Here is a 22,523-nt window from a genome sequence, read left to right as displayed (position 1 = left end):
CATTTGGGAGCCATGTTTGTTTTTCAAGATCTGAAAGGATATCAAACCAATGACATTACAACAGCTGCAGTCTGACCTAAGGGGTGACTCTAAGTGTGTCATTTTCAAGATGATATAAATGAGTAAGCTTTTTTGCTTGTAGGAGAACTTGTATAGCCGGTATATAACCAGTGATCTTGCAGGAGCTCATGTAGCAGTTTGCTGACAAAAGACAAAGTATTTTCTAGATTATAGTCAAGCATCCTTTATTTCTGTGCTTCCATTTTGAAGGCATGAGGAAGAATTCTAAAGTAGACCGTTAGGTCATATTTCAATAGATTAGTAACGTTTTCACAAACCATAAGGCGCTTTTTGTTATATCTAGCTCCCTGGATCACTGATACCTCAGCTCTGTATACCGCTGTCACTTGGATCGTGGACTGTTCCTTTTTAGCACCCAGCACTTACATGAAATCAACCCGTGCTGTGTGGGGCTGGCCAGCATGATTCTAGTCTGATACCAAAAACCTATCCTCAGAGTACAGAGCTAGACCCCAAGCCCCTAGTCTCGCTCTGTCCCTAAAGTACCAAAACATCTGTCATTGTGGGTGAGCTTGTTAGAGTCCTGGTACTCAGAGTGAGACTCCCGGTACTCAGAGTGGTGTACTTCACTTTAAAAAGCACACCTTCTGAGCGATCACAGCTCCATTTCTGACGTGTTTGTTTGCAGTTAATAACATCGTGCTTTTGTAATCACCTTCACAGGCGTAAACAGATGAGTAAATTGGCTATCGTCATTATCTCTCATATATTTTAGAAGGTCACGATCTCCTTCTCACCCTCCCTTCCCCCCCTTAAAGGTTTACATTTTTCTAGCTCCTCTCAATGTACTGCTGAAAACAGTTCCCATTCAGACACAGATGTTTCGCATGACTCACGTTGAAATGAAACGGCTTCTCGTTGGATATGTTCTCTTTACCTCCCCCTCATTATTTTTCCCTAACTATGATATAACCATGCTTTGCTTCTACATATATATATATATAATATATATATATTATATATATATTATATATATTATTTATATATTATATATATTATATATAAATATATTATATATATTATATATATATATTATATATATATGCTTTGTATTTCTCAGGGACATTGAGATTTTTGTATAAGATGTGCCACTATTGTTACAATAATTTAGTCTTTGTCCTGATGCTGTACTTGAAACATTATTTTCAAGTGCCGTGGAACATTGGGAAGGGAGTGCTTCAAGCTTCCTGGCCATCTAGTAAAGCATTTGCTGTGAATCAGCACTTCTGTGTATTAGAAATCTAGTGGGGAAGCAAGCCAAACAAAGTAAAGTAACTTCTAGAAGGTGATTTGATGCATGGAAATTTCCTGTAGCTATTGGTACCGTTGGTGAAATGGGCGTGCACAGTGTGGTCTGTCGTCAGGCCTCCTCCACTTGCTTCCTGCTTTTCTCCCAGCGTGTTGGCTGGGGGGGGGTCATTTTCCTGCTTCTTCCCCCAAAGCCACAGACCCTTCCAGCCTTTTCCCTCCTAGTAGTTGCATTATAGTCTGCTCCTCCCTGGATCTCTGTTTCCTCACCAGGATGCTAGAAAAGTTGGACTAAATAATACCTAAGGTCTCTCCGGAGGCTGACCTCCGTTTGATGCTGTGACCACCCCCCTTTTCAAAATGGCTTCTGTTTGATTTTACTACCAGAGAATGAATCACCACTAACCCTTTAGAAGTCATAACAGAGCCCTACCTTTTAAAATTTTTTTTTTCAACTTTTATTTATTTTTGGGACAGAGAGAGACAGAGCATGAACGGGGGAGGGGCAGAGAGAGAGGGAGACACAGAATCGGAAACAGGCTCCAGGCTCCGAGCCATCAGCCCAGAGCCTGACGCGGGGCTCGAACTCACGGACCGCGAGATCGTGACCTGGCTGAAGTCGGATGCTTAACCGACTGCGCCACCCAGGCGCCCCGCCCTACCTTTTAAAATGGGAGGGTGGCAACAAAGGTGAACAACAGTCCAGTTTTTGAAGCTGTACATTCTAGATTTCCTTTCCACCAAAGATTTCTCTTTCAGAAGAATACTATTCTAAACAGCTAGTGCTACATTTTATTACTGCATCATCCCCTGTTTTAAGTCAACATTACATTTATAAATCTAAATGAGGTAAATATATTAGGGAGTGACTGTTCGCTTGACAAAGATATTTTGCTTTGCAGAAGGACTCACTATAGAGTTTCTTTAAGGCCTTCCTGGTGACTTCAAGATTAATCCATTTACATAAATTCAACACATATGTAACCTTTTAGGAACAAATCTCTTTTGTAGCCTGAGTAAAACTGTATCGAGTCCCATACTCCATGTACAGTTCTAACCTGTATAAGATTTTTCTGTCTCTTATCAGGCAAACAACATTATTTCATATTAAGTCTTTGCCAAGAGGTGTTTTTCTTCCACAGCCTTTGAAAAGCACACTGATTCACATGTCTGGATTTTAAGAAAATTTCTTGACTTGAGTTCTCTTTGCCTGTAAATTCACTCCCTTCCTCATCCCCTTAAAAATGGTAGGAATGCGGGGCGCCTGGGTGGCGCAGTCGGTTAAGCGTCCGACTTCGGCCAGGTCACGATCTCGCGGCCCGTGAGTTCGAGCCCCGCGTCGGGCTCTGGGCTGATGGCTCAGAGCCTGGAGCCTGTTTCCGATTCTGTGTCTCCCTCTCTCTCTGCCCCTCCCCCGTTCATGCTCTGTCTCTCTCTGTCCCAAAAATAAATAAACGTTGAAAAAAAAAAATTTAAAAAAAAAAAAAAATGGTAGGAATGCATTTTTCTAACTTTTGATGAAAAGCAGGCTTTTTATTTAAAGGTCACCTGTGTTGCCTGAACTTTCCTTGGAAAGCTTCAGGATGTTCATTTTTTAAGGAATGCTTATTATAATTAATCATTACAGAGAATTGTTTTTTTTTTCCTTACTTGTACACTGAGCTGTCACTGCATGTCTGCAAAACCTTAAGAACAGTTTCTTTCATTGCACATGATCTATAAACATGTTTGGCTTCACAGCTTTTCAAAGCACCTCCTCATTAGCCATGCTTTATTTAAAATCTTAGCTAATTCTTTAAAAGTTCATGGGGGTGATTATTAGCTAGCTCAGGTATTTTAGAGCTGTGTGTCTGTTATTAGTTAAAATAAATGTTATCAGATTTTTCAGTGGCTTTTGTGAAATAAATTGGCAGGCTTGCATTCCTAATAGACAAGATGTCCGAGGCTCCTACAGGAATCAAAATTGGCACTAATTGGTCCTTTGGTAAGCTCTGCAAAAGCCAAGAATCAGTCCATGGAGACTGAACTAATTTCTAAATCTACAGGTGACTAATTTGCAGGGATTTTAGAAACGAGCAGTACATATGCATTTTGGTCAAGGAGACCTTTGTGGTTGCTTTCACAAAATAACAGTAAAAAAAAAATAACTTCAGGTGAGGTTGATGACAAAGCAGAGTTTTCAGGGTAGAATATATTAAAAGGTTACTTGTGCCCGAATGATAGCTTTGCAATCGGTTATCCTTTTTGACCAACTTTTCTAGTATTTCTTCCATTTCTAAAAGCATCTCACTTAAAGGAGATTTGAAAACAAGGGCAGCTATAGACATGGGTCAACTGATGGATTAAAAACGGTCTAACAGGCTAGTATACATATCCAATGGAATATCACTCAGCAATCAAAAAGAATGAAATCTTGCCATTTGCAAGTACGTGGATGGAACTAGAGGGTATTATGCTAAGCGAAATTATTCAGTCTGAGAAAGACAAATATCATATGATTTCACTCATATGAGGACTTTAAGACACAGAACAGAAGAACATATGGGAAGGGAAGCAAAAATAATATAAAAACAGGGAGGGGAACAAAACATAAGAGACAAATAGAGGGTTGCTGGAGGGGTTGTGGGAGGGGGGATGGGCTAAATGGGTAAGGGGCACTAAGGAATCTACTCCTGAAATCATTGTTGCACCATATGCTAACTAACTTGGATGTAAATTAAAAAATATAAAAAATAAAATAAAAAACGGCCTGACAGGTTAGTCCATGATGTTGTCTTAGTTGCTTCAGAACATTATTTTTCTTTCTTTTTTAAAATTCTTTTGATGTTTATTTCTGAGAGAGACACAGAGAGAGAGAGAGAGAGAGAGAGAGAGGGAGCAGGGGAGGGGCAGAGAGAGAAGGAGACACAGAATCTGAAGCAAGCTCCTGGCTCCCAGGTGTCAGCACAGAGCCCAACGCGGGGCTCGAACTCACAAACCGTGAGATCATGACCTGAGCTGAAGTCGGATGCTTAACTGACTGAGCCACCCAGGCACCCCAGGACATTATTTTTCAAGTCACTAAGGCAAGAGTTGTTCCTAGGTGGTCCTAGGATTGCAGAACATCTTTATTTTCTCTTTTGTACCTTTCTAAAGAGATTTCCCCCCCTCCCCGGTAATATGTGTGTACTCTTTTTATAAACAGGAAAAACAAGTCCATGTTTATGATTGTTGAGGTTTACAGAAGTAAAACTGAGTTAAAAAAATGATTTGCAACAATGCTATTTTTAAGATGTATGATATGGCCAGACTCTGAAGTGTTAATTGCTAACAATTTTTAAGCGTTCATTATTAATCAGATGGGCACCTTCCAAATTTTAGACGTACTTCTGAAATTGGTGGGTGGATTGAAGTAGTGCAGATTCACAACTCTGAGGATTTGATGCGCAGATCTGGATAATATGTCATCTACTTTTTTTGTTGTTTTTAGGATCAGGATTGAGGAAAGTGATTCATTAGGATTTGTACAAATCATCATCAGCCTTTATGATTAAAATCTTAATTTTTCCTGCCCCAGTGAGAATTATTCAAGATGATACACATAAAGTAGGACCAAGAATAATGGAATATTTTCCTTTTTTACAGTGAATTTGTTTTCACTGGGAGAAGGAAGAGTCACTGTCTTCAGAAGGCTGAGCTGGAGGCGTCCAGAAGCCTCTGTAGGGCTATGAGGGAAAGAGTGGAATGTGTGGCATTGTGGTTTGGGGGCTTTTAGGAGAAATACCGCATATGGCTTTTTTCTCCCAAGAATATAAGAAACTCGAGACTCTGGGTCAGACCCATGGGCTGTCCAATGCAGTGCTTGTTTCTGTCCGTGGTACCATGGGCTGTTTTGTGAAAGAGCATGTGTGTCTCCTATGATGCCAGCCTCTAAAGGTTAGAGGGTGTGCCAAATATCCTGAGCTTCTCTCATTAGGAACAGAGTCCTTTTATTCAGTTCAATGGAACTGGCATATTGAGCCTGGCAGGTCAGTCTTATGTGAATGACCAGTGACTGGCTGTTTTGTTAATTGCAAAGCATATTTTGCCAAATGATATCAGGAACAAAGATATGGTCAAAGCACTTTCAATTCCTTGACTTCCTGAATATCTATCTATATATCTATGCACACACACATACATGCGCACACACACACACACACATATATATACCCACATGTTATGTATATATGTATATAAACATATATACATACCCACATATACATATATATTTTTAAATATATACACATAAATAAACATATATATATATATATTTTTTTTTTTTTAATTCAAGTGAATGCACTGAAAATCAGTGGACTAAGTTAGGGCCATAGCGTTATAAGGAAACCCAACATTTGGTCACTAAGACCCAACATTTGGGGCTAACTGTGGCATTTGCTAAGGCAGGATGAACCTGAGGAGGTGATTGGTTTTATTGGCCAGGATGTGTTCAGGGGCAGATTTCGCTTTGAGGGTCAGGACTGTGGAGGTAATTGTGGATCCAAATGATCCCCGGCTTGCATGGAGCCTACCTGATTTAGCCAGAGCACGTTTTATGCTCACTGATGCTTTTAGCCAGATGACTCCTTCTTATGGTTTAGCATATCCAGATTGTTGGCTTGCTGATCAGCCTCGCGAGTACAAGTGAGGCCCTTTGGTAGTGCTGCTGGTGGATTACACTTGCCTTACAGACAGACTAAAGTGTATCGAACTTTGTGCAGTTGTGAGGAGCAAAATATGGACATGTGTCATAATGGGGTAGGAGGGGGCACTTTTTAAATGCTCCTGTGTTGAGAGTCGCTGCATTAGAGGATAATAGTTTTAAATGAAGCCACATTTCTAACAAGGGACCAGATAACAAGGATAAATGAAAGCTGCAGACAGTCTAGAAGCTTCATTTTAGCCATTATTTATAATCTCTTCTCCTATGAAACCTTTTGCTACATAGCAAAATTGATTAATTTGCATGTATCTCTCTCTCTGGGCCCACATGCTCTCTGACAGAGGAGTGAACAAATAGCGGCATGGACAAAGGAGGAAGGAGGACGGGGCCAGGTGAATAATCAGCTCTAGACTAATCAAGATACATTTTAGGGTCTCAACATTAATCTTGATATTTAATCTTTCTGGGCGATGTTAGAAACGAAAGATTGTATAATGGCATTAATAAAAGTCACTTGCTATGGAACGGTTCCGAACAAATAGGACTTTCTTTTTAGCATGCAATAGGAGTCTGTTGAACTGGCCTTAATGTTCCTCTCGGCACACACAGATATGTCTCTGTTTAATTCCATATCCTCTTATCTATAAGTCCTACATTTCATTTACTACCATTCGAATTGATTTATAGCTTTGCTTAGCAAAAGTACAGTCTTGATTAAAAGGACATTATCACAGCTGATGGACCTTGAAAGCATTTTTTTTCTCAAGCCTTCTAATAACATTTGACTCCCATAAGGCTCGATTTGCAAGTCCCCAGTTTTTGTGCACCTGGCTGTACTTCGGGCAGTGGCAGTTGGGTGTATGTTAGGGGTACTAGGGGTGACATAAGGTTTCCCCGGTGCTACCTCCTTATTCATCCCTGAAACAGAAGGTTAACTACAATGCTGAGGTAGAGTTTTAGTTTGGTGTAGGGAATCTCAGTACCCTGGTGAGCTGATCTCTTCTCTAGCTGATCATTGCCACTATAGCCTTTGTCTCTGGGGATGCAGCTAGGCTGAAGGATTCTCCAGTCTAACAGAGGATTCGATTATCATACGAATATCATGTTTGATTATTACGATATGAGGGTTGCATTTTGGAGTCGTAGCTGGTGACACATTCCTCCCTCAAAACAATACGGGATTAGTTTTCACGCTCATTGCAGTCGAAAGGAATTAATTTGCAAAGCCACTGATTTCCACGGGTTGGCCACATTCGGTCATTCTCCACAGCAGGCCATGTTCCACTCCCCGGTTTTGATTGCGCAGTATGACTCTTTGGTGGCGTCTGTGGTTCTGGGAGTAAAGGAAAATGCTGTTGCTCAACAGGTGACAAAAAGCTATTATGCTTTGATTCTGGTCAGAACATTATTGCCATTCTCCTGGATTCCAACGGTTGAAGAAATGAGTCACTGTGGTTTTGGATTTCTGTCACTCTGGAGTATTTTTTTTTTTTACCTATGAAATAAGTTACTTCTCACAAAAGGTTCACTTTAAAATCACCATACTTACATTTCAATTTACAGATACTTTCAACTGTTCAGAATCCTAGGAACATAGAAAAGAACTAAAAATTGTAAATGTGGTACTAATTCTAAATGGGAGAAGTTTGATTATTTTTTTGGTCACATTAAGTTCAATGGTGGGCCCTTCTGAAAATACAGAAGTAAACGAGTCGTTTTTATCTTGGTCAGCATGTCTTTCCAATTCAGTCTTAACCTCTCACCTCTTTCTTTCTACTTACATAGTCATATATATATATATATATATATATGTAAATATATATCTGTAAATGTATCTACACACATACATATATAAGCTTTAGTGAGATACCGTTCATACACCATGCAGCTGGTCGTAATCACCTTTAATTGTTAAATTACTAGGCTTAAAACTCTCTGAAATTTTTGTTAAAAAACACAATGCACTCCTGTGAAGAAAGGATTTAAGTGTCTAAATCACCTCCAATTTGCCTAAATCACTTTTTTTTTCAATACCCAGCCACAATCTGTCAGAGCTAAACCGATTATTAGAGGCTTTCTAGTTAACCTAGAATAAAAATCACCTGCAGAGTTGTTCTTTTTCCAAACTATACTTGCTGAAGCATGAAACCTTCCGAGATTCTGATAAACTTCACGGCTCCCATTCCCCCCGCCCCATACCAGTTAAATACCCCTGATTTTGTGTAACACTCTCATCTCACAAATAGCGAAACCTTCTTCTTCCTCTCACAGTTTTGGTTAGACACCTTAATAAACACCAAAATTCTTTCCCATTTTAACATGACAGATTTTTGATAAATTGAGTCAAAGATTCACTGCAGTGAAGGACGGGAGCACAAACTATTTCTGCTGTATATTTTTAAAAACAAGTTACGACGGAGCCGATCTTGTTGAAGGAAAGAGACTTCAAAGTCACAGATCAGAAAGTCCGTATACAGAAACTGTTGCAAATTTGTCATTGTGTCAGTACCGTGTCAGACACTGGGGAGATTAGTAGATGTCCTTTATCCTGGAAATGCCTGATAGCTAAGCCTCATATTTCTTCTCAGCTGTCCACAGTCATTTCCCACAGGTTATGGGAGGCCTTATTGTGTTAGTTTCTAAACAGCTGCCCTGAGTGCATTTTCAGCAGAAGGAGATTCATAAGAACACTGATATTAAATAGAAGAAATCGCCACACAGATAGCCTTTCATAAAACAAACTTCTCAGAAGATCTGGCAGATTGTAATATATGGATGTGTGAAGAGGCCCCGGGGAAAGGACAAAATGGATTTTTTCAGAGGACTTCTGCTTCCCTGAGAAACTGGGAAACTTCAGGCTAAGGGCAGAACAAGCAAAAGAGGTTTTCGGGGACTCCTGCTCTTCTTCTAGACCTCAACATGCATATAGATGGAAAGAGTCCAGGTCTATGACTTCACTCACCTGCTCTGAAAAGAATCCTCTTTACTGGATAAAAATGTTTTCCTGGTCTTATATCCTCCCTCCAGTCCTTCGGGTGACCTTACACTCCCCTGGGGGACCGTTGATCTAAAGTGACTGTAGGTTTGGGAGAATGGACTGGAGTTGTTATACTTTTGAAATTTCATTTTTACTATCAGCATTTACAAAGAAGAAACGCCCGTGATCCTCAGTTCTGTATACCAGTCTGCAGGATATGAGAGGGAAAGACAGATTCCTTCTGACGAGATGCTAATCAGAGAAAAAGTATATTACTTTCTTAAAACATTAGCCAGAAATTGCCCACACTCAGAGAACCCCCTCTTCTTAAGGCATCGCCAAAAGTCTGCATGCTTCACATAGAGTTAGTTATAGTGGTCTCTGTGTTAATAGATAAGAAACTGCAAAAATGCCCTGCCCCAAAGCGATTTGAAATCCCTATCACTCATAAATTTAGCAGTAGCGTGTAAGGGTAATGATGTAGACAGACAGTGAGGGTTTGCCACAGGCCCACCGTAAGCCATGACATATATCTTAGAGATATCATATGGAATGGGGTGATGATGTCGGATCTGGTGGTGGTTGACTTTTTTCACTCTTACCTGGGTTTGCTCATCTACATACAACTCAAGGTTTTAAAAAGACTCAACAGTTTGGGAAGGGAGTCAGCAACCCCACGAGTTTCAGAACTGAATCTGAAGTGGCGACTGTACCTGAAAAGAGGATGTGTATCTGCTGTCTCTTGGGAGTCAGCTTCCTTGGTCTAGTTCCTTACTGTCATGAGCCACAGTTTGGGAGCAGGGGCAGGATTCTTGCCATCTGCTGTCTCATTCTACATACAAGCCCCAGAATGGGTGTTCCGGTTCCAAACAGAGTAGCATAGCCCAACACATGTTGGGCACACGTAAATTAATGTTTTCTGTCTCTGTGGCCATCATAACAGCCCTCACACCCAAAGTCAGGGCTGCTTTGGAAAGAGAAAAATGATAGGCCCTTTTAAAAACAAGGGGAAAGGAAGATTGCATTCTCTTGAGAGTTAAATTATAACTTTTTCTTTCTGTTTCTATGAAGAAGACTGTACTAATAAAACTGCCAATTTCTTTCAGGTGGGTGTACATGGCATTAGAATAGAATTCATCAATGAAAAAGGATCAAAACGCACCGCCACCTACCTACCGGAGGTTGCAAAGGAGCAAGGTCATTGTACTTTATTTCGTATGATCTGGTGAAGAATTTGAACACATATACAAATTGCAATGCGATATCTGACCTTGCAGTTATGTCTGATAATTGATCAGTATCAAATCATAAGAAGTGATTCTTCCATCACTGCCACTGCAATGTCTGTATGAAATTGGTGAATTCCTCACACAGGAGTCGAGTCCCTGCACTAAAGTTTGATAGCAAAAACACACAACAGTGTACTTTCACAAAAGCAAAGATTTGTAAACTTTGGATTTTATTCTTAGGCGATGGCTTGCTACGAATTTGAAGTGCCATATTCCCATATTCCATTGTGCTGTATAGCCTTTTGGCACAAACAAGCCTTTTGTTTGACAGTCAGCCAGCCAGCCACTCAGTTCATTGTCAGTATCAAATGTTTCATTCTTAGGTGGTTGCCTGTTACTCATTTGCTACTATTAGCATTGTAGGTTTCCCATTAAGATCTGGAACACTGAGATTAAATGAAGTATTAGTGTCTGATATGCCTGCTCTGCGCTTCCTAATCAAAAGTTTTTTTGTTTTTGCAGATGTAGCACAAACCTTTATGAACCACCACTGTAACACAAAATAAGTCTTCACTCTGTAGTATCTGGTCCTTTCTAGCCACTACTGAATTCCAATCTCATGTTAGTTGGAATGAATATTTCTTTATCTTATGGAGCTTATTTTTCTCATCAGAAAGCATCTGTCATTTGGTTTTCTCACGTTTGTTTCATATAAATGTGAGATACATCACAGTAAAGTCTAATATCATTAGATTTCCCCCCTCTTTGCCCCCCCATCCCCCAGACAGGAGAGTTAGATTTGAAGACAGCTATCTGAAGATTTATTTGGGTTGCTGTCGAAAATGTCTTAATCCTGTAGTTCTGTTGGCTTCGTAAAGCTTACAGAAGAGAGAGGGCCTCGGATATTAGTATACCATCCCATGTCAGAACCAATAAAAATGCCTCTGAATACTTCACACAAATAACACTTGACTGACCACAGAAGATACCATTAAGAACAATAATTACCATGAGTTAGTGTGGGAGTCTGAATTACTGCTGACTTGGCAGAATGACATTTAGGCCTTTCCCTCCCTTTTAGAGGTGTCACTGTTAGAGGGGAGTACGGTGTCCGTGGTTTGCTACCTAGACATGACTGAGCAGTTACGGCCAGCCTCTTAGATTTCTGGTCTTTGTGGTTGAGATTAAAAAAAAACAAACAAACTAATGTTGTTGGCCATCATGGGTGGCTAGAATTTAAGGTGTGTGATGGTAGATGTGCTTCCGTACAGGAGGAGACCGTAGCCCTTCTGTGTGATTGTTTTTAGGACCAAAGGACATGATGGCATTTGGTGACACTGATAGCTGCCGTCTACAAAATCGTTTTGTATTTAACCGAAAGTCCTTGTTGCATGTGTTTGACTGGTATTTTATCTGGTCTGCTCTCCACAGGATGGGACCATATTCAGACCATAGACTCCTTGCTGAGGAAAGGAGGCTACAAAGCTCCGATTACTAATGAATTCAGGAAAACCATAAAACTGACCAGGTACAGAAGGCATTTTCTAGCACAAGGCTAACCAGGACATTTTGATGCGTATGTCTATAATCCTTTGATTTCTTTGGTCTCTCTTACTTCTCTTTTCTGAAACAGAATGGAAATGAATGGCAGGGCCGGACTGAGGGTGGATACAGTGAACTCTGGTGGGCAGTAGGGCCTGTATGATGTACGAACCCATCCTTCCCATCTCTAGCTCTCTGCGATTACTCTGGCTTTACACGAGCAAGCCCTCTGAGCCCTTTTCAACTACATTATAGATGAAAGTCACCTGAATTAGCGATTGGCTAGCTTTTGAATGGCTTAGCAGAAGCCCTGGATTCTGCTAAGCAGTCCTCAAATTTGAATTTAACCTTAGGATGTGGGCAGCGATAGAAGTCTACCGTGAAAGCTTACTAGAAATCACAGTTGAGCTAGACTTACAAATGCCAAATACATTTCTACGTGGGATTATAGGGATACTTTTTTTTTTAAATACCCAACATTTTAGGAAAATGGATTGCTGTTTCCATTTGTTTCAATTCTGTAAAACCACACTGAATGCCTGTAGTCTAAAAACGGACTTTTCTCAGCTCTGAGGAGTTACAGATTTGAAAATGCCTTCCTCTCTGCCTTCCCCGGGTTCAGCCTAGGAGAATAGAAGGGCATGCACAAGAATAATTATTAATATAAGGCAGAATGTGATGGGTGGTATGAGATCATACAGTAGGGAAGGAGGAATATTCCAGGAGGGATATAGTTTTGAGGCTGGGCTTGAAGAATGGGTAGACTCTTTGAGGGACAAGGGGAGGGATTAATTTAGTGAGTCGAGGCAAGTTCTGAGGAATGTTCAACAGTAAGATGCGGCTGGTCTTTCAAATAGATCTGTAAGGAGGTGGTCATTAGAGCAAAACACGGCCGAGAAGGTGGGTTGGGTCATGTGACGGAGGGTCTTGAGTTCCAGATGAAGAAATTGAGACCTGATTCTACAGGCAGTTAGTAGCCATTGAAGGGTTTTAAGCACGTGGATTTGCGAAGGTGTAAGACTGGAATAGGCAACAGGAAAATTAGGAGGCGTTACTGCTACCCAAGAAGCTGTGGGAGCAATCCAAAGGAGGTGAAATGGGAGCGTTACTAAGAGCTGTGGTGGGAGGATGAGAAGAAAGGAGGAAACAGGTGAGAAAACACCGTGCAAGAAATGACAGGACTTAGTAACTATCATTCAGAAGTAAGGAACAGGAACAAGTCAAGGCTTTATGTAGAAAAGAAGGACCGAGGCAATCCCTTTGACCCAGGGAGGGACCACAGGAGGAGAGCCCCGTTTTGGCACTGATTCTGGAGTTAAAGCGCCTCCTGGGGTGTCTGTGTAGAAACATCCGGTATGTCACCGAAAATGTACACGTGCAGAAGTCATGGCCAGCGATGGTGACTTGGGATCATCTGTCAAGAGGTCATGGTTGAAGTTGTAAAGGTAGGGCTCACGGAGGGGGCACAGAGCATGGGGTCAAAAGAGCCGAAGGCAGAAACACAGCAAAGTCCGACAAGGCAGGAAGGAGCAGGAGGAATAGAGAGATAAGGAGCAGTCTGCGAGACAGGGGGCTGGGGCGGTGGAGAACCAGGGAAGTGCGTTATTGTAGAACCCGTGACATGGGAGAGCTTCAGAAAGGGAGCGGTGGGTGGTATCATACTGGAGAGGTCAAGCAGGAGCAGTTCAAACAAGGAGGGGTAGAGTAGAAAAGAGCGCTGCAGTCAGACTTTGGATTCCTGGGTTCTGACCTCAGCCTTGCTACTTAGTTGTGTGACATTGGGCGAGTCACTTGCTTGTCTCTGGACCTCTGTTTTTCCTGTTGTGTAAGGTTATCTCTGAGGTCCATCCTAGCTCTGAGTTCAGTATGTCATCTGTTTCTTGATGTTAACTTTGTCTCTTCCCTGACTTTTTTCAGGTACCGTAGTGAAAAGATGACCCTGAGCTATGCTGAATACCTTGCTCACCGCCAGCATCATCATTTCCAAAATGGCATTGGGCATCCCCTTCCGCCATACAACCATTATTCCTGACACTGAGCCGCACAACCAGTCACTGGGCCTCTCTGCAGACCTCTTCCCAGGAGACCCTACCCCTTCTTGGTCTAGCTATCTCTTTTACTGTACCATTTTATGATGATAGTTTCCGTTGCCATGATGAAGCTTGGACATCGTCTGTTAAGATCATCATGGTAACGGGTAGGAAAATGGCATTTGTTAAGATTCTGTTTTATTATTTTAGGTCATTGATTTTTTTTTTTGCAGCATATATAACTTCTGGGGTTTTCTTTCCTCGCAATATTGCGTAGGATTTTGCTTTGCTCTCTCAATCAGGTTTCTTTCTGTCCTTCTTACCTTCCTCCCTGTCGTCTCTCCTTCCTCCCTTCTGTCTTCTCTTCCCTCCTTCTTTCAACTGTGGATGGAAGAAATTGTGCAGTTTTTAAGGATTTTATTTAGATTTTTCTTTAGTTTTCTTCAGTGAGATAGATAATTTTTGATAGCTGAGTTTGGGAGCAATTCATATCAAATTCAGGTATTTGTATAGGACTCTGGAATTTGCCTAAAATTCATTTTGCTATGAGAGCTTAGTGTGTGGATCTTCACTCCTTAGGTGTGTGTTTTTCCCATGGTTGAAATATATGAACTTTAGTTCTAGTATAGAACATTCAAAAGTCCATGATAGGGCTTGTCACAGAGAGTGAGAAACCATTTATGCCTATTTTGCTGGTTATCATAGAAGAGATGGCCTCATCACTTTATAAAATCAACTTGCAAACAAAACTACAACACTGTTTTAAGAAAGTGCAAGCGGCCTTTCAAATATGCTACAAAAATCATTTTGAAGAGCAACAAATATCAGGAAGAGAGCAGATACAGAATTTAGTGCCTTTGAGAAGAATTTACTTAAATGGAAAGGAGAGAAGTTGGGGCAGGGGGGAAGGCAATTTAGAGAAATATTCTTATAAAATTTTATTGTTTCTATATGTGAAACAGCAGATGAGACAAATTCCTTACTCTTAAGTATTTTTTTAAGGTGAAAAAAATTTATTTTGAGCAATTAACCAAAAAGAGACATTTGTCTATGATATATTAATTTAAATTCGTTAGCTTTAGGTTTCAAGAAGTCATGATTGGCCAGAGGCAATTCTAGCTACTATTTAAAGAAAATAGTAAAGAGAATCTAGTGAAACAAAAGTTCATATATTGCCATGATTTCAGATTATGTTTGTCCTGGGGACAATACTGGAGTCTTTCTGCACTACATACTTCTGATAGAAACACCTTGACTGTGTTGGTAAGATGTTATGTCACACCTATAAAAATGGCATTTAGAGATGATATAGTCCTCAGAGCCCAGCCCGTTGGCCAGGCTGGTCTTCTTCCCCTGGTGCATTCAAAGAGAACTTCCTACCATCAGTAGGAAGTCCATGTGGACATCCCCAGGAAAAATGACAGATGATTCTGGAGAAAGATTACCTTCGTGTGTGTGTGTGTGTGTGTGCGTGCCCACGCATGTGTGTGGGTGGGTGTGTAATTTTTTTTTTCAAACAGGAAACTATATGTCAAATGAGGAATAGAAGTATGGTGCAGAATATATAGTCCAAAACTACAAGATGTCACTGGATATCAAAATGGCAGACCTTAGGTGACAAGCGACAGACTGCTAGTTCAAAAATCAAAAACCCTTTTCTAGCTTGCAAGGGAACTGCCTGAATCCCTTCTGCTTGCCGCTGTGGCAAAGCACACTGCTTTAGTTTTTGATGAGCATTCTTAGAAGTTGGTTGGTATTCCTTCATCCACAGCCCCCATTATTGAAATAACCATTTTCAGTTGTGATGCCTTAACTAAGAAGCCAATTGTTTGCCTGAAATGCAATCTCGGTAGCCGGTTTCACTGAGCATCGAGATTAGTCAGAGAAAGCTAGCTGTTGGTCTTTTGAAAGGGATTTTGAATCCTTTCGTTTCTACTTGGGAGCATTTTGGAGCAGATTAGTCTTTCAGTGTAAAACCAAGTGGCAACCTAATAGAGACTTATTTCTTGCCCTTATAGGGAAACTGAGCACAAGCTGAATGCTATTGTCTGCTGCAAAAAAAAAAAAAGGGGGGGGGTAAATAAAACAAGCAAACTGAAAAGACAAAATAGACCAATATTGACCCATCCTATCCATCATCTCATCAATTCAGCAGGCTCCTCGTCCTGGGTGAGCTCATGGTTAGAAGTTGTTGTGTTGTTTTTTTTTTTAAGAAAAGATCTATGACATACATATGTGTGTGTGTATATACATATACTTACACATACATACACACATATGTGTGTTTATGTATTTAACGGTGCTAATCAATCTTGAGCATGTCACGTGACTGGTCATGCGGACTCTAAAATCATATCAGATTTTTTAAAATTCTTGATATATGCAGATGTTATACAGATTTTTCTTAAACCAGTGTAATAATGTTATACTGAAGAAATAACCATCCTGCAGGCTTCAGAGGACGAGGTCAGCAATATTTCCCACCATGGCTTGGGGGAAAAGGATAGTTTTGTCTCCTTTTGTTTTCAAATTAATGCACAGTGCATTTTTGTCTCTAGCCGTTGACTAAAAAGACTTTGTAGCTTTGTAAAGGGTGTTATACAAACTGTAATGGTGTGCTTCAAAGAAACAAACGCTAGACCCTTTCACCTCTGTCGTATACTACAAAGCTGTCAAATATGTGGTTTGAATTCACTTCGAACATGTTGAAATATGTAGCATGTGTCTTTAACTCAGACGAAGATTCTGATTGCACAGGTTGTTTTAGCCAGTTGTGGTTTATTTGTTCAGAAACACAAATGTGAATTGCACTCTTATCACCAGAATATTGTATAAGTCAGCGATCTTTAAACAGCTCGGAAGTAATACTTGAACTTCATTTGAGTAGCACAAAGTTTACACTGCCCCCCCTTTTAAATGTTAATTAGTTCCATTTCTGTTTTTTGTTTTTAAATGCAACTGGGTATTTTTCCTCTTGGAAAACAGTAACGCGTTTTACTTTTTGGTATGTAGCAAAAGGCTTCCGTTTCTGGAAGGTTTTCTTGTTCTTAAACAAGGTTAGCCAGGTACCAGATTCTAAAAGAACAATTGTGCCCCCTCCCCCCCATTAAGTGGCCTTCTGACTGCACGAGAATGTGCTACTACCCGCTTCAGTCTCCCATGCCGCAAGAGGTCGGTGTATTTGATGGAGGAAGTGCAAGGCTCGCTCTTCCCCCCCCCCCCCCCCCCCCCCCCCGCCAACCCCCTGTAAAGCAGTTGTAAGATTTTCAGCGCAGCACACACAGTCCCACCGCCCAGCACACCGGAAGTTTGTATACTGGCCTCTTTTCATGTCTTCAAATGTGCAGGAAATTTGAAACTGTCATCTGGAATAGGGCTCCGTCTCTTAACGTGTGTTAGATCAAACCAAAGAAGCCCCCAGCCATGCCCAAATGCTGCTCTAAAAGCCTGCCTTCCAGTCCTTACAAAAACCTTGCAGGATTAAATGTGTTCACTTTTTTATTTTTGTACAGTTTCTAAGTGATTTTTGCTAGTGATGTTAAATGGAATTAAGTTTATTTGAGTGGTGCGAGCACCTCCTCCATTGAAATAAACTGGTGACTTTCCTTTTATTTTTTAAAAGCAGAAACCCATTGTGTGCCTCTCGATTTAAGGGTTTCCGATTACATTATTCTTAAGACCAGCATCGATCCTTTATATACAAAGATATGTTTTCCTTGTTTTTTATTACTGTTTCAGAAGAAAAGAAGCCTTTTATTTTGCTCTGGACCCAGTAACTGCGCTGGTACATAGACGCACTGAGAAAATAAACTTTTGTAACCACCTCTGACTGTTTTTGTATATCGAAGTCGATTACTTTTGAAATATTTGGATCTAGTTTCTAAGTTATTTTAGTGTTTTATATGTTCCCCGAAATTACTTTGAATTGGTCACCAGCATACTGAGTTCTTGGTGATACAGTGGTGAGACTCGTAACAAGCAAAAGCTACCTGGAGTAGCTCCTTTTCCTTCTTTCCTAGTCCCCTGGTTTTGGATTACCGTGAGACATCACAGATCACCTGACACCCCTCCAGGTATAAACTAGATCCTCGTGCCCTCCACATTTAATTGCTTAATAGTTTGAAGAAACTATTGGAAATGGGCATTTTATATGACATGTATAGCTTGAAAATATTAAAACTGAGCGAAAGGAAACTTGAGAAGGTTTACGTGGGTCTGTAAGGTATGGCTGTGGAAAGATATTGTAGTAGTTTTGACACTATTGTTACTATCTTTAAAATCATTTACCCAATAAAACGTTAAAACCGAGTTAGCGTCGGTCGTCTGTTTCTTTAACCTGCCTCATCATGAGGATCTTGGTCTCGTGGGGGCTTCTGACTAAAACGCAAACTGTGGAAGACTTTGAAATCATACACTTCGGCCCTGATGCCGATGTCTTTCCAAACTCGCGCTCGGGAAAGCTCAGCTGCCCGCAGCTGCTCCCTAGCTACCCCGTGATCCGCCTGGGCCATCCTTTTGCCCAGCCCTGAATCCGGGCTTGGCGACTGAGTCCAGCCTTTATAGGACAGTCCGCCCCGGCCGCGGGTCTGAGGCAAGCATCAGGCTTGAGTTCCGGTGGTAGTGTAGATGTGCATGAAGCCGGCTCCAAATTCCTTCCAGATCACGGTGTTATCGATGGGTGTTTCCCCCTCATGAGCTGGTAGGGAGCGACACCAGCGCTACCCAGCGGGAGGAACCATCTCACGGGGTGGAAAGTCTTTCCTTTCTTCTGCCATCAAGGTTTGCCAGGTTCTCGGTATGGGACAGAATCTCAAAAATGCCCAAGATGTGGCTCCTCAGAGAGCGTCCACACTCCTATCCACACCAGGCCCTGCCACACGTTCAAACGTATTACCAGTTACTTTTCTGGTTCCAGAGTTGTATGAGCTCTCCTCCCACCCGGGGCTTGGGGAGAACGCCTTGAGCACAGGGCAACAGGCGCTGCTGGCTTTCCAGGGCCAGACGAGAGCCTGCGTTGAGAAAGAAAGCTCTTGAGGCACCTGAGTGGCTCAGTAGGTTGAGCGTCCGACTTCGGCTCAAGTCATGATCTCCCGGTTCGTGAGTTCGAGCCCCGCATCTGGCTCACTGCTGTTCAGCACCGAGCCTGCTTCGGATCCTCTGTCTCCCTCTCTCTCTGCCCCTCCCCTGCCCACACTCTATCAAAAATAAACAAACCTTAAAAAAAGAGAGAAAGGAAGCTCTTGGCGTGCCACCTCCATCAGCTGTTGCCTGATCTCTCTCCCTATGGAAAGGCTACCGAGGACATTGCTGAAATACCTCTGGCTTTTTCTAAATCGCTGGCTTGTCTCAGTACTAAATCCTATGCTGTCTCATGCATATCTCGGGATTAATTGCTAGTGAGTATGTGCGGGATAATTTTTGGTTACGTTGCCCCAAAGCCCCGCTCCCCATGTGAATTTGAGGACATGTGCTTATGTCAATCACAGTGGCTAAAAACAGCCAGCTCCGGTCCTAGGGGGCCACTGTGGTTTTGAGTGGTGCTCCATTAAGGCGGCCATCTGCCCGAGGTTTACCCAGTGCCATCATTCATGTTTAATGGTACACGGGATTTTTTAATGATTTAGACAATATTAATAGGCTCAGGTAGAATGAAGTCCTTGAACAAGCCCACAGCATTCATTTTTATCGCATTAGTGGTTAACTCAATGGTCTGGACAGATTTCAACTTCAGTAATCACACTCCACCTACCTAAATTCTTCACAGAGCTTCAGCATTTCCTCTCTAGATTTCATGCCCCACTAGGCACCTCGGAGGACAAGTGTGGCTGTATGGGATGCGGCAGTTTCCTCTCTATTGATGGAAAACACTCTCGTGCCCAAGGGGTCCTAGCCGTGTGAGCTGGGGGAAGTGTGCTGTGCAGAAATCACACCCGGCTTCCGAACTGCCAGTCAAGGGAGCTAGTGAGTGCCCATTCAGAGAATGGCTTCTCCCACTGGCTGCAGCTCTGACCACAAGAGCCAGGACGACTGTGGGTTTGGGCTCAGCTGTCATGGCTTCGTACCTGTTTGCCCAGGCTTTCGACGTGCAGGAGGAATGCCTGAACGGGAGGACATGACTCAGGCGGGCCCTGGGTCTGCTGCTTTGGCTACTACGTTACATGGCCTTCCTTGATCCCGTCGCTCAGGGTACGACCCCCTGTTCCAAACCCCGGGCCTGTTGAAAGAAATCTTTCCAGACCGGGGAGGACATTGCCTTAGATCCTCAGCGCTGTTCAGAAGCCAGTCGACCTCGCCCCAAGAACTTTGCGACTGTGTTGAAAACTGACCCTTACCGTCTCCTGTTCACATCGTACTATCTCAAATCGCGTCAGTGAACCGGCCCGGAGGCCGTGCGCTTTATAGAACTGAACGCTGACCTGCGCTTGCAGATTGCCATCATGACAGATGATCACAGCTCAACAGAGGTTAGATGTAGGATGCGCTAAGTCTGGAGCACACAGCGGGCGGTGGCTGCGTGACGTGCTCACCGAAAGGGCCCTGGCGTCCTTGAGCTCACGCCCCCATTCTAAAAGGACACAGCTGTGTCACAAGGGGCCGGTAATTTGTTCAGCCTTTGGTCTCCCTCCACGGTGCCAGAATCTCTCTGCTTTTTAATCCAAATCTCAGCTGACGTCTCATGACATGAAACGGAGGAGATTAGAAGCAGTGGTTTGTGATAAATTACAAATGCATACCGGTTACGTATGAAGCTAATGAGAACAACGAGGCTTGCTTGGATGACTATAAAAGCTTATAATCGGGGCGACAGATCATCGAGGCACTCAGAGCCTCGGCACCCCATGTGTTTCTGTATTGCTGTTGGGCGGCAAGAAGGTCCTGGTTTGCACGAAGAGGTGGGATCTTCTGTCGTTTTATCATCGTGGGTGTGCATAGAGGCCCAAGCAGGGAAATCCTGGTGCAGTCACAACCTTCTTCTGACCCAGGCCTGACAAGGCCTACCAGAAGTTCAGGCACTCCTGACATGAGAACAGAGAGGAGTCAACCCGACAGCTCCTGCTAACCCACTGGTGGCCTTCGATGGTCATTCCAGATGTACGTTAGGTACGTGGTCATGTTTTTCAAGTTGTATTTCAGGGTTGTTGGTTTGTTTTTGTTTTTTTTTTTTTTTTTTGGATTGCAGTTTTTAAATACTGTACATGTACACACACGTCTTTCGGAATCACGTGTTTACGAAAGCATGGATCCATCGAACAGAACCCCAGGTCCCACAGGATAATCGGAACACCACTGCTGGAGCCCCAACACGCTGTTATTTTGAGAGCCTTTGGCAAGCTGTCATTTCACCTCCCTTTCCCACTCTGGCCTTTTCCTCCCAAATGTCAGGCTCAGTGCGATCCATCAATATTTACTGAGTGCCTGTCCCCACAGAGGTATGGTACCGTGCTTGGTTTGAGAATGAAGACGGTGTAATCCTGTAAGGCAAATTGACAATCCACTCTGAGCTAGGAGCTGTGGGGGCATGCGAGTTTGGCCTGGTTGGGAAAAGCCATTCTGACTGGAGCCCAGGCCACATCGGGCTGGCTCTATAGGGTTCCCCTAAACGGCTTACACCCCAGAGTGGCACGAGGGCAGAACTGTGGCTTCTTCCCCCATTGGCAGGTGGCATTTCTTTGGCCCTCCAACATGTCAGCGGCACCCTGCACTGCGTGCAAACGTGATTTGCTGAGCTGGGGAGACTGCTTCTGTCCCCACAATGTAGCTGGCCATCTTGTTCCCTGGCAGGAAGATGCAAGGTGGTTGGGAAAGAAAAGACGTGACTATAAAAGAAACGGGATTCTTCTGTACACGCAGGACGGCATTTGTGGCGGAAAGTTTTGCTTTGTGCCACGAAGCTGCCCCCTGAAAGGCTTCAGGCCCTTCCCGTATCCAGGAGAGAGGGAACAGAACAGAGACTAGGCCGTTTGCTCAAACAAGCCTGGAGGCCAGGGTACAGAAGGAAGCTTACGGTATGCCTACCGGTGAAAAAATTACCCCATAGGGAAGAAAAATCTCTTCGTGGAGCAGGAAGGGAGGGAGGACGGTAGCGGTAACTGACCCAGAGAGGAAAATCAGAGTGACTTTCAGTGCGACTTTCACCTGCTACGTGGAAAGGCCGGGAAGGCAGGATTACATTTGGAATTGTAAAACAGGAAACACAACTGGTACACAATAGAACGTGTAAATCACATTTCAACCGACAGGAAGCTGCTGAGGGCTGCAGCCATTGCCGAAACAGCAGGCAGATTTGAAAGTTGCTATCGTCACTTTTCACCGAACTAGCATTTCCATCCAAACATTCATTCTGGAATGACCTTAGGTACACGGTATGTGTCCACACATGTAAGTGCATTTGTGCGTATCAGCACAGATGGGGGTTGACCGAACAGCCGGATGGGGCAATCATATTGCCCACTCCCACATACCCTGGCCGAGTAGAAAGGGTGTCTTGCACTGGAAAGGGCGGGAAACCCCCATCTTTCTTTGAAGGACAAGACTAGTGTGAGTAATGCAAACATTTCCCTAAACTTTACTTCAAACATTCCAGCGAATTCCAGGAACTCTGCATGGAGACACTGCCGCCCCGCTAGCCTAGGCCTCGGCGATGGCCCCTTTCCCAGAACTGTGGTCAGGGATGGCGGTGGGTGGCCATCGTGACCTCTGTCAATGAAGCCGTGCCCCTTGGTGACTTGGTCCTT

The 22,523-nt window shown here is 42.8% G+C and overlaps 1 protein-coding gene across 1 annotated transcript in view; it reads left to right on the top strand.

The window, feature by feature from the left end:
* AMMECR1 (AMMECR nuclear protein 1) overlaps positions 1-18,096 on the top strand; it is a 111,605-nt gene extending 93,509 nt beyond the window's left edge. The window contains exons 4-6 of the mRNA XM_043570999.1: positions 10,094-10,184; positions 11,648-11,744; positions 13,676-18,096. Coding sequence (XP_043426934.1) covers positions 10,094-10,184; positions 11,648-11,744; positions 13,676-13,790 — 303 coding nt within the window. The 3' untranslated portion in view covers positions 13,791-18,096. The remainder of the gene's footprint in view (positions 1-10,093; positions 10,185-11,647; positions 11,745-13,675) is intronic.
* Positions 18,097-22,523: the final 4,427 nt, after the last annotated feature.

The sequence above is a fragment of the Prionailurus bengalensis genome, chromosome X (genome assembly GCF_016509475.1).
Source record: "Prionailurus bengalensis isolate Pbe53 chromosome X, Fcat_Pben_1.1_paternal_pri, whole genome shotgun sequence".
Classification (NCBI taxonomy): Eukaryota; Metazoa; Chordata; class Mammalia; order Carnivora; family Felidae; genus Prionailurus; species Prionailurus bengalensis.
This window is presented reverse-complemented; position numbering and strand designations above follow the sequence as displayed.